The 13,866-nt window shown below is 49.7% G+C and overlaps 1 protein-coding gene, 1 long non-coding RNA gene and 1 pseudogene across 2 annotated transcripts; 2 read left to right on the forward strand and 1 right to left on the reverse strand.

The window, feature by feature from the left end:
• The first annotated feature begins 2,268 nt into the window (after positions 1–2,268).
• Positions 2,269–3,457, forward strand: LOC101753960. The gene is made up of 3 exons (XR_215285.2): positions 2,269–2,434; positions 2,586–2,679; positions 2,860–3,457. It is a non-coding gene; the product is annotated as an uncharacterized LOC101753960 (long non-coding RNA).
• A 1,069-nt stretch (positions 3,458–4,526) lies between these two features.
• On the reverse strand, positions 4,527–6,129 carry LOC101784358 (annotated as a pseudogene).
• A 3,669-nt stretch (positions 6,130–9,798) lies between these two features.
• On the forward strand, positions 9,799–12,956 carry LOC101754226 (uncharacterized protein KIAA1211). The gene is made up of 6 exons (XM_012846210.2): positions 9,799–10,371; positions 10,487–10,556; positions 10,812–10,960; positions 11,104–11,683; positions 11,787–11,891; positions 12,492–12,956. The coding sequence occupies exons 1-6, from the start codon at positions 10,224–10,226 to the stop codon at positions 12,706–12,708; spliced, it is 1,269 nt and encodes a 422-aa protein (XP_012701664.1). The 5' UTR covers positions 9,799–10,223; the 3' UTR covers positions 12,709–12,956.
• Positions 12,957–13,866: the final 910 nt, after the last annotated feature.

Raw genomic sequence — 13,866 nt, forward strand, 5'->3', positions numbered from 1 at the left:
GGCCTGGGTAACACCATTAGCTGCAGGTTTTAGTGGGACCCACATGTCATCCATGGATGCACATGTCATCCTCTTTTTTCTCTCCTCAACTTTATCTTCTCAATCCGGCCCCCATCTTCTCCCCATCCATCGTCGCAAGCCAGCTCCCGCGCCCGCCGGCCCTGGCTGTCCCGCCCCCCAGGACGGGCACCGTCGGAGGCGGGCCGGGTAGCGCCGCCCCCGCCAGCCCTGGAGGCCCGCGCAGCTCGCCCCCGCCGGCCATGGAGGGCCGCGGCGCTCGCCCCCGCCAGCCATGGAGGCCCGCGTAGCTCGCCCACCGCCGGCTCTTCACGCTCGCCTGTCAGACAGGAGGCGACGGCGTTGAAGTGGGACGAACCCGTCCGCTCGTTTTTGCCAAACGGGGGCGTCCCGAATCTATGCGGTATATTTCTTTGTAGGGATGTCCTCATCCCACTTGTCTCCAAACCAAACGCGGTTTTAAGAGGTTCTCCAGGGTCCATATGCTTAAAGGGAGGCATGGCCGCACAGGGTAGCGGACCGCCAGCAAAGGTGGAAAAGCATCATGAAAAACGATGGCCAACCCGGCAACGTTGTTGATGAAGACGCACAATCGAGAAAGGTGTTCAATGCAAGATTAACGGAGAAATGAAGAAGAACAATACTGCTTGCTGGAATGTTAGATTTAAATCAAACCACCTAATGAAAATTCAAGCACATATCAAATACCAGCCCCCATTTTTTCATATAAGTTTGATGTTATCTATCTCCCTTATAAACTTTGAAGTTTAAACTTAACTTGTACCCAAAAAACAAAAGGACAAATCTGATCAGTAAATATATTGAACCAATCGAATTAGTTTTATTTTTTTAAGAAGTTATATAAGAGAATAAAGTAGATACGATCCTGCTATCGTATCCAACATAAAGTTTCCTTTGTTAGACAAGAATATAATCTAGCGGTGGTGAAGCAAGGCCGAAAATGCTAGGAGTCTCTCCGTTTCAAATTGTAGGTCATTTTAACTTTTTAAGGTTCATATAAATATACACTATATCTAGATGCATGATAATATCTATAAATCTAGAAAAGTTAAAACAACCTACAATTTGAAACGGATGAAGTACTGATCTGGTTTTACGGGTTTCTTTTTTCCGTTTTCTATAAGGGTTAATACTTAATAGTCACCGAAATCAGTGTGCTGTTTAACGTTGGCGATGTTCTCCCACCGGTCCGCTGATGCGCTATATGGTGCATCTCCGAAAGGGCCACTCTTCTAGATTGGAATCCAAAGTGTCGTCCCTTCTCTCCTGGAATCCTCCTTGTAGCTCACAGAATTCCTGGATCGGGCAAGTGTCGCGAACCTAAAAGCGGTGGTATCAGACACTTGCCTGACGAAGGCCTGAGCCTGTTAGCATCCCGTCTCCTGCTGCTATGTAGTATTTTCTCGTCGCGAATATTGCCATTCGTGTTCTCCGCCGCATTGTCCACGCTCGCTGCTGCATTGGCCAGCGCAAATGCCAAATGGGCAGCTAGGCCGCCGAAAGCTCTCGAGAATAATGGTGGTCTGGTATGGACCTGACCTGCCGTGTGCGAAAGAAATCAGAATCCACCAGCAGCCGATGCTCATTCGGACGACAAGACCAAATCGGCGACCGCAACGCTCGTGTTCTGTCCTGCGCGCTGATCTCACCGGCGTACCGGCTATTCTCGTCGTCCCGTCGCCGGACGATTCTCCTTATCTTCCCTGAAGAAGAAACCGATGCGTTCACAATCGGCACTGGCAGTCTGGCACCCACTGCCATGCCAAGGTTTACGTTCTGCTTGCTCCGCCGTTAAGTCTTCGTGTGGCTGCTTGCATTTGCCGATTGCGTCGTCGCTGCTGCGAATCGGCACCTTCAGCGGCTTGCAACCAATGCAGCCGCTGATCGAGCCCCTCAAACGCTTTGTTTAAAGTTCGACGCTTGTAAACCGAAGGCAGGTGCAGAACAGAGATAGACGGCAGGGAAACTTGAAAGCTAGAGACAGGAATCTGCAAAAGAACGAGAAAGGTAAGGATAAAAAAGGCGCAGAACGGGTCGGATTTAAAAAAGAGATTTCATCAGGCAAGATAAAGGCTTCTAGCAGATCAAAAGGTCTGACGAGGCTTTATTCGTTTCCCTTCCCTGCGTTCCCCAGGCCCCAGCGACCCATCCGCTGACACCGGCGCACGCACGCAGGATGCTTTGGACACTTCGGGTGCTCTCGGCATGGAGTTCCAAGTGCTTCGCGCACCGCCGCAACGCTATTTATAGCCGGCAAACCGGAGCTCGTCTCCTCTTCCATTCCACGGTACAGCAGAGCACGGTGCCCAAGAGCCGCCACCTCTGAACTCAACGCCGATCGGCCGGAGACTCACCACCATGAGCGATCGGAGGTACGGGTACCCGCCACCCCAGGGTAAGTGTCCTACGCGTGCGTCGCATGAGCGAGCCGAGCAGTTCGTGTTCAGAGAGTGATGCCATGCATGGGTGCATGAGCTCAGCTTTAATTAATTTTTCGTGCATGGCCCGTGTGTTTATTGCACTCACTGTCTGCACCGACCACGCAGGGTATTACAACAATGGGCCGCCGGTGATGGCGCCGCCGCAGTACCAGTACGCAGCTCCGCCGCCGAGGCGGGAGCCGAGCTTCCTCGAAGGATGGTAAGCACTAAGCGGTCATGCTCAGCATATGAACTGACTGCCGGCAGTTAAAACATGATGATCAGTAGAAAATTTATAAAGATCTCGAAAAGTGATGTAGTACTGACAAATTCAAAAAAGGAACAAAAATTGTCTGTCTTTGTGCTAATTAACGTGCTCTCTTTTATCTTGGACACACAGCCTTGCTGCCCTGTGCTGCTGCTGCCTCATAGACGAGTGCTGCTGCGACCCGTCGGTCATATTCGTGAGCTGATCCGACCACAGCATATGCTTCCGTCCCAGCCCAGAGATACATCATAGTACATATCTGCATGTACAGCCCAAAAATACGTGTGTGCGCGTGTGTTCGCCCTTTGTTGGTGATGATGTTTTCAGCCTATATATAGTAGTTCATCGCAAGTCCCCCGGTTAGTTCTAAGCCTCAGGATCGGACAGACGATGGACATGGTCTGATGCAGATGTTGCTCGTGCATCCGATCCGGCATATGTTTACTACTGCTCATGTTGTTGTTGTTGTTGTTTTGAAACTACTGCTCATGTTGTTTGAACACAACACGATACGCATGTGTGCCAACTACTGGCTGTTTTATTAGAGTTGGGCCCTCCAGCATAGACGACATTGGGCAAGAAAGGCCCAGTTCTATTCTAGTCGAGCCCAACATGTCCCGGCCCGCTCTGTACCTTAGATCTGGGCAGTCGGGTTGGGCTGTTTGTTGGTTTCGGGTCTCTCTCGATTAATAAGTCATCCATATTAATACAGTAACGATCATAGCGATCTCCTCTGGTACCTACTGCTATGGTACGTCAAGATCCGATTGGACAAGAACATCGTAAGGTGTTGCTCTTCGCGAATCCCAGCATACCTCAGGTTGGGATTGGTAGGCCTACCACTTCACTTTTTCACTTTCATTTAGGCTCGAGCCAAGTCAGTGGGGGACCTGTCGGGCTCCTTCCCCCACAAAACAAACTGTGCATAGGAGTTTCCCTTCATACGGCTCGAATCATTCTCAGATGCTCCAAGAGGCATCTTTCCTTATGATATGGTGATTCAGCAAACGAGCACCGGCCGCAACAGCAAGGAACTATGACCAATAGAGTCGGACACAACGCCATACTTCTTTATCTTGTGATGGTTGAGGAGTTTCTTTCTCAGAGAGTGCGGGACGCTTGCGGAGTCCGTAGCTTCCGTACCACCACAGGTCGTTCTTGGGCAGATCCCGCTCCTAAACATAAGAGAGGGATAGGGGAAAGGGGCCGAGCCTATCATATAAATAGGGTTGTCGAAAGACCACGTATTTTCATTCGACGTTCCAGGGCGCACAATTCGATCAACGAATTTGGCGAGCTGATCTACTTTGATCCAGGAGAAACCCTAATCAGCCACCTTTTCGGTGCAGGTCACGTGACCTACAGCTCAGCCTTTGCTTTTTGAGACTTCCACTACCCACATCTCTATGTGCCTGCAGCACTTTCATATGGAGAAAGATGGGCTTACCATATTCCATCAATAGCACCTAACCTATGCTGATTTTGGTGGACCGTGCTCCACCCTGGTGAACTCATGCGGTTCCGACGTGCCTAGAGGCCAGAGGCGAATCCGTTCATGGTCCGTAGGACCAACACCATTCGAAGGTTGATGGCCCGCCCCGCCTAGAATAGGAATCTTTGACTGGGCTTACACACATTCGCTCACTTATGTTGTGCCCCCTCAGCTCACCCTAGCCTCGGGTACGTCGTCTCCAAGGCTTCACACAAAATCTTCACTGACAACATATGCATGCTTTTGTAGGGTCGGGCAGAACCGTTGTTGCCTGATGGTAACTTCCCCCGTATTGCTATCAATGTCTTCATGTTGCACGACCTCTTAACATTACACCACTGAATCCCCAATCCTTTGCTTGCTATGCAATGACAGTACCAATATCCACTAATCGTTGTTTCCAGATATGGTTGCCAGTTGACATATCTTTTAATTCGTCGATACGAGAAGCAAATTGTTGTGTGGAGGAATCAATATCTCGACATAAGCCAAAAGGCAGATCTTGTGCCACTCCACCAGGTCGTATGAAACTGGCATGCATCCTGGCTCCCGGGACTCTTTCATAGAATTTCAACAATTTCTCTCACTCCTCAAAAGCCCAAAGGAATGGAGTTGATGCTCCCACATCCATAGCATGAGTAGTTGAAGCAAGCGAATGATTTGAAATTCGAGTTATTTCACAGAATAACACTCGTATATATTGAGCTCATAATGGTACCTCACAATTCAAAAGTCTCTCTGCGGCTGAAAAATGAGCGTGTTCTTGGGCCATCGTAGAAACATAGATAGGGTCAACGATGGAATGAACAATGAAACTTTACGACAGCTTTTTCGTACACGTTCACTTGCATCACATACACTAGTGCTCTCTGAACCGTGCAACAAGGTCACCCATAACACGGCTCTCCCACTAGAGTTACCTTAGCCCAGGTGTTAAGAGTTCTCCGATAAGCATCATGGATATTCAATTCACTATATACACGGTTGCCCTCTTGATAGTAATCTTTCCTGTAGGATGTTTTAACATACTTGGAACAGTAAGCAACACTTGAAATGCAGAACAACATAACATGTAAATCTCTAATGAATCAGACGTTGCCGTCAATATCTTACCCTAGAGAAGTTTTCTCATGCGTCCACCGGTGCCCAGTATTGAAGATGATGATATCCGCATTCTTGCCTCGGGGATGAGCGATTGATTATGTCAAGCCTAAGAGTTTCCTTGTTCTTTCCATGTCCGATTGGCATATCCCATTCCTGAACAAGGAAAGGGGAGCGGTAGAGCTCAACACTGCAATTGTAGTCCTAGACAATAGGAAATTTGCACATAAGTGTTCGTTCTAAATTCTCAAACAAGCACAAATAACAGAACAACTCCTGCTGCGTTTTCGGGGAATTGGAAATAGAAACAAAACATGGAATACCAAAAGCATTGCATAACTACCTGAAACAAGAAAGAGTAAGATCCCTCAACCCTGAATTTGCAGTTCTCGGATACCTCAAAGACCTTCCTATTGTCTTTGATAGAATTCCTCAAGATACAAACAAGGGATTTCCACATGTTCCTGTTGAGTGAATCACTGACAAACACCAGTCTCTTTCCCCTCAGCCTCTCCAACATATCGGTTGGGTTCAACCTAATTGTAAGCATCATTTAACTTCATTTTTTACGCACAAGAAGGCAAGAACTAATTGATTCAAAAAAACAGCACAGTTGTTCAAGTAAACTTTACTCACCTTGGGATGCTACATCCAGTGGGTTGCCACCGAAGCCTTTGGTAAGCTTTATTAGGGTGGCCGTTGAGGTAGCAGTTGAAGGACTAATCAATGTGAGGACATGATCCCTCGGGGTAGAGAAGGTCAGACTCATCTCGGACCCAATTCTCATAGAACATATTGCATCTGGCCATCGCCTCAATCCAATTAACCTTCTTCTCACCACCGGCATTAGCTGGCCGGCAAAGCGCATTCCAAGCCGTCATTGTTAGGTAGACTGGAAACATTAGAGAGGAAATTTTGATGCACATTGCTGGTTCTTCAGGGAATTGATATAAGAAGTTTGAGGCCACGAATGATCAGTGCTATTGCTGAAAGTATCAAGTCTAGAGTGCTTCCATGTTCTTCAAGAAGGAAAACCTCACAAGTGAACGGTAGTTATACTACTACTTTTCTTATACGGTAGTTCTTCTTCACAGACCAAGAACTACGAGATCACCCCTTTCATCCTGGGGTGACGGAGGGATCGTACCATTCGAGCCTTTTTTTCATGCTTCTCCCAGCGGTCTGGAGAAAGCAGTAATCAATAGGACTTCCCTAATGCTCCCTTCCTGAAAGGAAGAATGTGAAATTTTTTTCCTTTTCATAGGGACCAAGAGATTGGATCTAGCCATAAGAGGAATGCTTGGTATAAATAAGCCACTTCTTGGTCTTCGATCCCCTAAGTCACTACGAGCGCACCCGATCAGTGTAATGGGATGTGGCTATTTATCTATCTCTTGACTCAAAATGGGAGCAGAGCAGGTTTGAAAAAGGATCTTAGAGTGTATAGGGTTAGGCCAGGAGGGTCTCTTAACCCCTTCCTTTTTTTTTTGCCCATCAAAGTTATTTCCCAAGGACTTGCCATGGTAAGGGGGAGAAGGGGGAAGAAGCACACTTGAAGAGCGCAGTACAACATGGAGTTGTATGCTGCGTTCGGGAAGTATGAATTGCTCCCTAAAAGGAGTCTATTGATTCTCTCCCAATTGGTTGGATCATAGGGGCGATGATTTACTTCACGAAGTCATGAGCAGGTTGAAGAGATCAAGATTTTAGAAGAATTTTTATTTTTATTAAGTGAAGTAATCTCTATGGAGTTAAAGACACACCAATTTGCGTCAAAGGTCCTAGATACATAACCGCTCAAGATATAATCTTACCACCTTCCATAGAAATCGTTGATACAACACAACCTATAGCTAACTTGAGAGAGTCCATTGATTTCTGTATTGAGTTACAGATCAAGAGAGATCGCGGATATCATATGGAACTCAGAAAGAACTCTCAAGATGGAAGTTATCCTATAGGTGTTGTATCCATGCCTGTTCGAAATGTGAATTATAGTATTTTTTTTCTTGTGGGAATGGAAATAAAAAACACGAGATACTTTTTCTAGAGATATGGACGAATGGAAGTTTAACTCCTGAAGAAGCACTTTATGAAGCTTCTCGTAATTTGATTGATTTAATTCTTCCTTTTCTACATGCAGAGGAAGAGGGCACTAGTAGCCTCATCACGTCAGGTAGCTTGCTATCCGAACAACTACGATATATGCCGCTTCGCTACAACTACTATGCCTATGGGCAAAGATCACTTGAAGATAGAGGGCCATGGGCATCTATCAAGTACTGGAGGCAAGCTCGTCAACTAGTACATAGCCATAGCATAGCTATGATGAGTTCAAGGTTTACGCATCCTATTTTCGCCAGCATATCTTCTCAATCAGCTTCCGAACAAGACGACCCAGCGCAACACTACTACACCCTATTGCAAGCGTTGTCAACAATACATTAGGAATGTGAGGCAAGCAAGCATGGCACATGAATCTATTCTATAAGATTGGTAATAGTGTCTGTGTACTAGGAGAATAGGATATGTTATGAGAAGAGTGACGTGGGAATAGATTGCATTTCAAAAAGAATCTATACACTCAATAAGCCAGAACGGGAAGATTCAACTAAAAAAGAACTGGTATGGTGTGAGAAGAGGCCTATTCTCAATAATGAACAAGATGATGCAACTCTAGTTGCTGGAGGCAAAGGACGTGGACGCAGCAGGAATAGATCCAGGGGGAGGATGCAAATAAAAAAGGCTATGAGGATCATAATAATTGAGGTGGAGGGATAATTTTTCACTAAGGATCGAGTAGAGGAAGACGTCAGTCTTTCGGTTGTAGATGATCATTTACGGAAAAAGATGTGCATTCCAATGAAAAAAGTGGGTCTGCCCGAGAAGAAATAAAGAATATTCATTTGCGGATTCTTCCGAACAAGCAACGGGTTGAGCAACTAGCGCGAAAGCCGTTGTGCGTTTTGGTTTGCTTCATCCGCCATAGTAGAAAGAATAAGCTACTTCTTGTTTAGGGCGGGCTAGCTTGACTCTTGAGTCTGAGAGGGAGAAGGCTTCCCGCGTGGGCGGATTAGTAATCCCTAGTCTTCCATAACGTGTGTTGGACTTATGTTTCCTCTTCCTCGAAGATGATGGATCTATTTGGTCACCGAAGCTAAATGGACCTGAGCTGTTGATGACCGAATAGAAAGGTTGATTTATACAAAGGGTTTAATAAACAACATTTAACGAAAGAATGGAGTTTGCATTGCTATGCTTTGATATACCTTTAAAATAGTATATAAGAAAAAAAAGGAAAGCGACGCCTGCAACGCACCTTGAAGCTGTTGCAGCCGTCAATATCGATGTCTAGACGTCAAGTCCGGGAGGCGATCATTAACAAAAGAGCTGCATTTGTCCCACTCCATCCTTCCTAGGGGTGCGTACCGTAACCGTAGCAAGCCTGCTGCGAGAGGAATTGGAAAAGGGCCCTGTCCGGCCACGACCGACCGGACAGGGTTTATCTTTGGCCCCGGCCATGCTCTCAAACCAAATGGCAGGTTCATGAGGACCGAAGCCACAGTCCTTCACAGCAGGATCCTTAAAAAACAGTAGGTACTAGTAGCAGGGCCCCCATTCAACACATTCGGTTTCAGAAGAGGCGGCATTTTATATGGCTCGCTCCTGGTCCTTGGAGCTCGAGAATTGCTAACTTGGGATGCGGTGGCATTGCTGCTCGAATTTACCATTAGGTGGGCACTCACTGCTGTTGATGGAGTTCTCGAGGTTGGATTGGTTTGGTAAGCGAACGACAGGCGCAGATAACAGCCGCCCCACAAGCTATTTGTTTGTGGCGACGAACATACACGGAAAATCCTTCATTTTTATTGTTACAAGCTGCTATACGTTCCAATTAACAAGTGCGTAGTAGTAGTGTTCCATCTTGCACTATACCACTTCTTACGGCGCTACACAGATAAAGTTACCGTGGATCATCAAACACGGTGACTATATTTTATTTACTACAAGCACCGAGATACTTCCTCCATCCCAAATTATAAGTTATTCTAACAATCTTGAAGAGTCAAAGCATCTCAAGTTTAACCAGAATTATAGAGAAAATTATAAAGATTTATGACATCAAATAGGTATACTATGAAAATATAATTGATGAAGAATCTAATGATACTTAGATGACATCATAAATATTATTATATTATTATATAAATTTGGTCAAACTTGAGGTACTTTGACTCTCCAAGATTCTTGGAACGACTTATAATTTGGATGGACGAGTAGTAACGATCAAAGCGGGGAGAAATTCCCAAACAAAAAAAAAATGCACGGTCCGCAGCGCGATTTCGATCGGCGATTTATTCCTCCCGTTTAATTTCCTAATACGAGGTGGGCCATCGCCATCGATCACCAAACCGGAGCCATATAAATAGCGATTAACCCCATCCAAACACTACCATCACCGTCGTATTATAATCCACTCGGTAGATTCCCCAGACCTACGCACAGGGAGAGAGGGGGGCCTGCAACCTGCAGGGGACCCTCTCATCTCATCTCATCTCCTCTAGTATTATTCTGCCATGCCCTCCAATCCCACGCCAACATTTTGAGCCACGCGCTCTTCCATCGATCCGCCCGTGAATCTTTGCGTCGTCGGCTTCATGCGCGACGGGCGCCGGGCGCCGGCCTCCCTCTTCGCTTGCCCTCCTGCGAATAAGAATCGGCTTTGTTTTGTTTTGTTTGCGTCCCGATCGATTTAAATAGGGGAGATCGGGCGCAGGTGCTGGCGCGCACGCAGATTTAATTTGGTGGTATTTTCTTGTTCCCTCGGATTGTCCTTCTCGTTGTCGCCGCCGTCGTCGACGGCGATACTAACAAGGAGAACGAGGAGGAGGAGGGCGGCATCATGAACGCGCACAAGGGGGCAGAAAAGGGAGCCGCCGGCGAGGTGAGGCGGATCAACGTGGTGTACTTCCTGAGCCGCGGTGGCAGGACGGACCACCCGCACCTCTTCCGCGTCAACCACCTCAACCGCGCCGGCGTCCGCCTCCGCGGTAACGTGCCTTTCTCTTTCTTCCTGCCTGCCTGTTCTTAATCCTCCGGCGAAATCCATTCGCATCACTCATCGATCAATGCGGCTCATCGTTCGTGGTGGATCGATTCGTTCAGATGTTAAGAGGTGGCTCTCGGAGCTCCGCGGCAAGGACATGCCGGACAATTACTCGTGGTCTTACAAAAGGTATGGTGTGAATTGGTGATCGATGAATTGTTGTCCAGTTCTTGCCTTTCCATCAATGACCATGGATATTTTTTCCCCTTGCAATTTATTTCCATTTTTTCGGCAGTTTTGATTTGCATTTACTGCCCTGTTATGTTAATAACTTCTTGATCCGTATGGATCTTGTACAGCTCTATCTGTTGATTTCCTCGTTCATGATAGTTGCGTTAACTGATTCTTGTTCATGATCGTTTGCGTTAGCTGATTCTTGTTCAGGAAGTACAAGGCCGGGTACGTGTGGCAGGACCTGAAGGACGACGACCTCATCACGCCCATCTCCGACAACGAGTACGTGCTCAAGGGCTGCGACGTCCGTGGAACACCTCCTCCCTGCGTCCAAGCGCCAAGAAGGACTCCTTCGCAAGGTGACTCATCCACGCGTGATTTTTTTTTTTTGCTTTACTTTATTTGTTTGTGGCCTAGTTTTCTTACCATTTCTTCCTTGTAGAATGTGTTTTCTTATCATTTCGGCGTTAAGGTTAACAATTTGACGTGCTGTTCGTACCAGCCGAGAAGAAACGGGAGGAGGAGGAAGAGACGCCGCGCAATCAGGATCACCCCGTGGAAGTTGTTCTGACGCCAGACTCCGGCGAGAGCTCCCCGAAGCCGCCGCCGCCGGCCGACCAGGACTCGCCGGGAGGCTGCGAGTCGGCGCGCCGTGGTACGGCGCCGTTCAAGGTCGAGGAGCCGCAGGGTCTCCGCGAGCAAAGGCAACATCAGCAGCAGGAAGTGGTGAGCAAGATCGAGGTGTCACGGTCACAGGAGCTCCGGGAGCTGAAGCAGCAGGAGGAGGAGGAAGCGGCGACCGAAAAGGCGGTGGCGCGGGCGGCGCCGCGTGAGGAGCAGCAGCAGCCGCAGGGAGCGGGCGGCGTTAGGAGCCACGCGCTGGGGTATCAGCCAGCGAGGAGGATGCGCGTGGCGCGCGCTCTGCACAACATGCTGACGTGCGGCGCGGCCGACGCCGACGACGCCGCGCTCCGCCCCGTTGCGCGGCGGCAGCGGCGCAGCGCTGCGGAAGCCGCTGCCGGCGGCGGTGACGACTGGCCGCACACACCGACGTGCCCCGGCATGGACGGCTGCGGCCTCCGGTGAGTCCAAACACGTATTCACACACATCACACAAGGTTCGATCAAACCTGACGCATTGCTTGGTTCCTTTGTTAACTTTTTGTGCGTTCGTGCGCGTGGCAGCGTGAGCCGGAAGGCGAGGTCGCGGCGGGGCGGGAAAGACAAGCAGGGCAAGCGCGACGGGCGCGAGCGCGACGCGCACAAGCCGGCCCCCCTGCCGCGTTGCTCGTAAGTGCCCGTGCCGCTGCGATGTGATGCTTTTCTGTTGCCGACTGCTGGCTGGGCTCGTTTGTCGCTAATGACCTGTTCGGTTCTGATTCTGACCCCGCCGTTGCGTGCTGGTTGCTCGGTCTCGCATGCACTATAGATCCGGCCCGTTACCATCATGTGATCGGTTGCGTTGGTTAGAGCTCGGCCGTTGAGGGTTTCTAGGCTGGGTCGCGGCTGCGCGTGGCGGAAATGGGAAGGGATTCTTTAGATGGCTTGTAACTTGCCAAGTTCGTATACTGGTTCGTGCGTGGATCTTGTACCAAGTAAAGGTCAAGTTATTTCGTGCAAGTAGAAGACGAAAGAGGGTACAGTTTATAGATTGAAATTTTTATTCGTAGAATCTTCTCGGTAGGTCTTATTTTGAGCATAGAGAGATACTGACGCATGAACAGTTTCCTGACGTTACGTGCATCGGTCCTACCGTCCTACAGGCAATGAATTACATGGGCTTTTCGATAAGGCCCGGTCGGTCAGTCTGATGGGCCTGAATTGTCCAAATATACCCAACAGAAATTTGCCGTCTCACGCATATTATCTCCTTTCGCGACGTGCGTGCAGGCAATGCGGGAAGGAGTTCAAGCCGCAGGAGCTGCACGCGCACATGCAGTCGTGCCGGGGGTTCAAGGAGCGGATGCGGAGCAGCACCAGCTCCCGGCCCAGCGTGGACAGGAGGCGCAACTCCACCGCCGGCGGCCACAGGGGCAAGCCCGACGACCACTGCTCCTCGGAGCGGCCGTCCTCCGCCTCCGCCGTGTTCCTGCTCACGGAATCCTGACGCGGTCGAACTGGCTGATGAGATCGATTGCTGATCTGAAAAAAAAAATGGAGAGATGCTAACGACGTTGTGGTGGAACGGGATGTACATCGTGCGTGTGTGGGCCGAAGCGGCGCGGCGTTGGCAACTTGGGATTGTTTGTCTAGTCGATCATATCTGGCAGTGAAATGTAGACGTTCTTTTGATCTGGGGAATTTGCTTGCTTCACCTGTGAATAACAGAGTCTGCCTGTCTGTGTATTTGATTCACTATACATCTCGATCTGTGGGTTACGCGTGCGTGCTTGATGCTCTAATAACCTGTGAGCTTAACGAGCCAATGCTTCCCGAGCGAACACCGTACGGCGTACGCGCGTCCGTGCGCACGGTCACGGATCCGGCGCGAGGGCGTAGGCGGCAACGATATGTACATGCACGAGCCGTGACGGCGAGCGCGCAGCACCGTAGGCAAGGGCAAGCTAATGCCGGCGGCACGTTCTTGTCGGCGGGCTGGGGGCGCTTGCCGCGACCGCGAGGGGAGGACCCAAGCCGGGGGAACGTGCGCGCTGCACGGCCGCGGATGGACGGCGCGCGTCGGGACGTCGGGAGCACGATCGAGAGGGCGGCCGGCCACCAGCGCGCGCGGGGTGTCGGTGTCGCTCGCCTTCTCGCGCGCGGACCGAGCGGTAGCAGGAAAGCACGAGGCCGGGCGCGACGCGCTGCCGCAGAGCTACTGCGCGCACCGCGCCTCCCTCACCCTCAGTGGCCATGCGCCCCGTGCCGGGCCACGGCACGGCACCAACTCCGGACTGGTGCCGTGGTGCGTGCGCGTGGTTCCGGCTCGGCGCGGGGTCTTGCGCAATTACCTAGTAGCAGCTCGTTACAAAACAAACGATCTCCACAACCAACGTCCGGCGACCCATTTCTTGCGGAACTCGAACAGCAAGGCGCCTGACAGATGATGGCAATCAGCAATGCCGGCGGCACCGAATCGTCGATGATACTGATAACCACCGCGCGTACCGGCTGGCGGGCGCACATGTACTTGGTTCGTCCCGGCACAAGAGACCAAAAACTGATCACTCATCCAGATACCACCCAATCGCCCAGCTAATCATAGCAAAAGCCTAAAATTAGCCAGCCAGCCAGGCTGTGAAACTCCAGCCAAGAATCCTCGTTC

Source organism: Setaria italica, chromosome V (genome assembly GCF_000263155.2).
Source record: "Setaria italica strain Yugu1 chromosome V, Setaria_italica_v2.0, whole genome shotgun sequence".
Lineage (NCBI taxonomy): Eukaryota > Viridiplantae > Streptophyta > Magnoliopsida > Poales > Poaceae > Setaria > Setaria italica.

Excerpts from the sequence above, each read along its gene's own strand:
- LOC101754226 (XM_012846210.2), top strand. The coding sequence starts at position 10,224 with ATGAACGCGCACAAGGGGGCAGAAAAGGGAGCCGCCGGCGAGGTGAGG. Across the intron at positions 10,557-10,811 it reads TACTCGTGGTCTTACAAAAG|GAAGTACAAGGCCGGGTACG; the intron begins GTATGGTGTGAA and ends ATTCTTGTTCAG. Across the intron at positions 11,684-11,786 it reads ATGGACGGCTGCGGCCTCCG|CGTGAGCCGGAAGGCGAGGT; the intron begins GTGAGTCCAAAC and ends TGCGCGTGGCAG.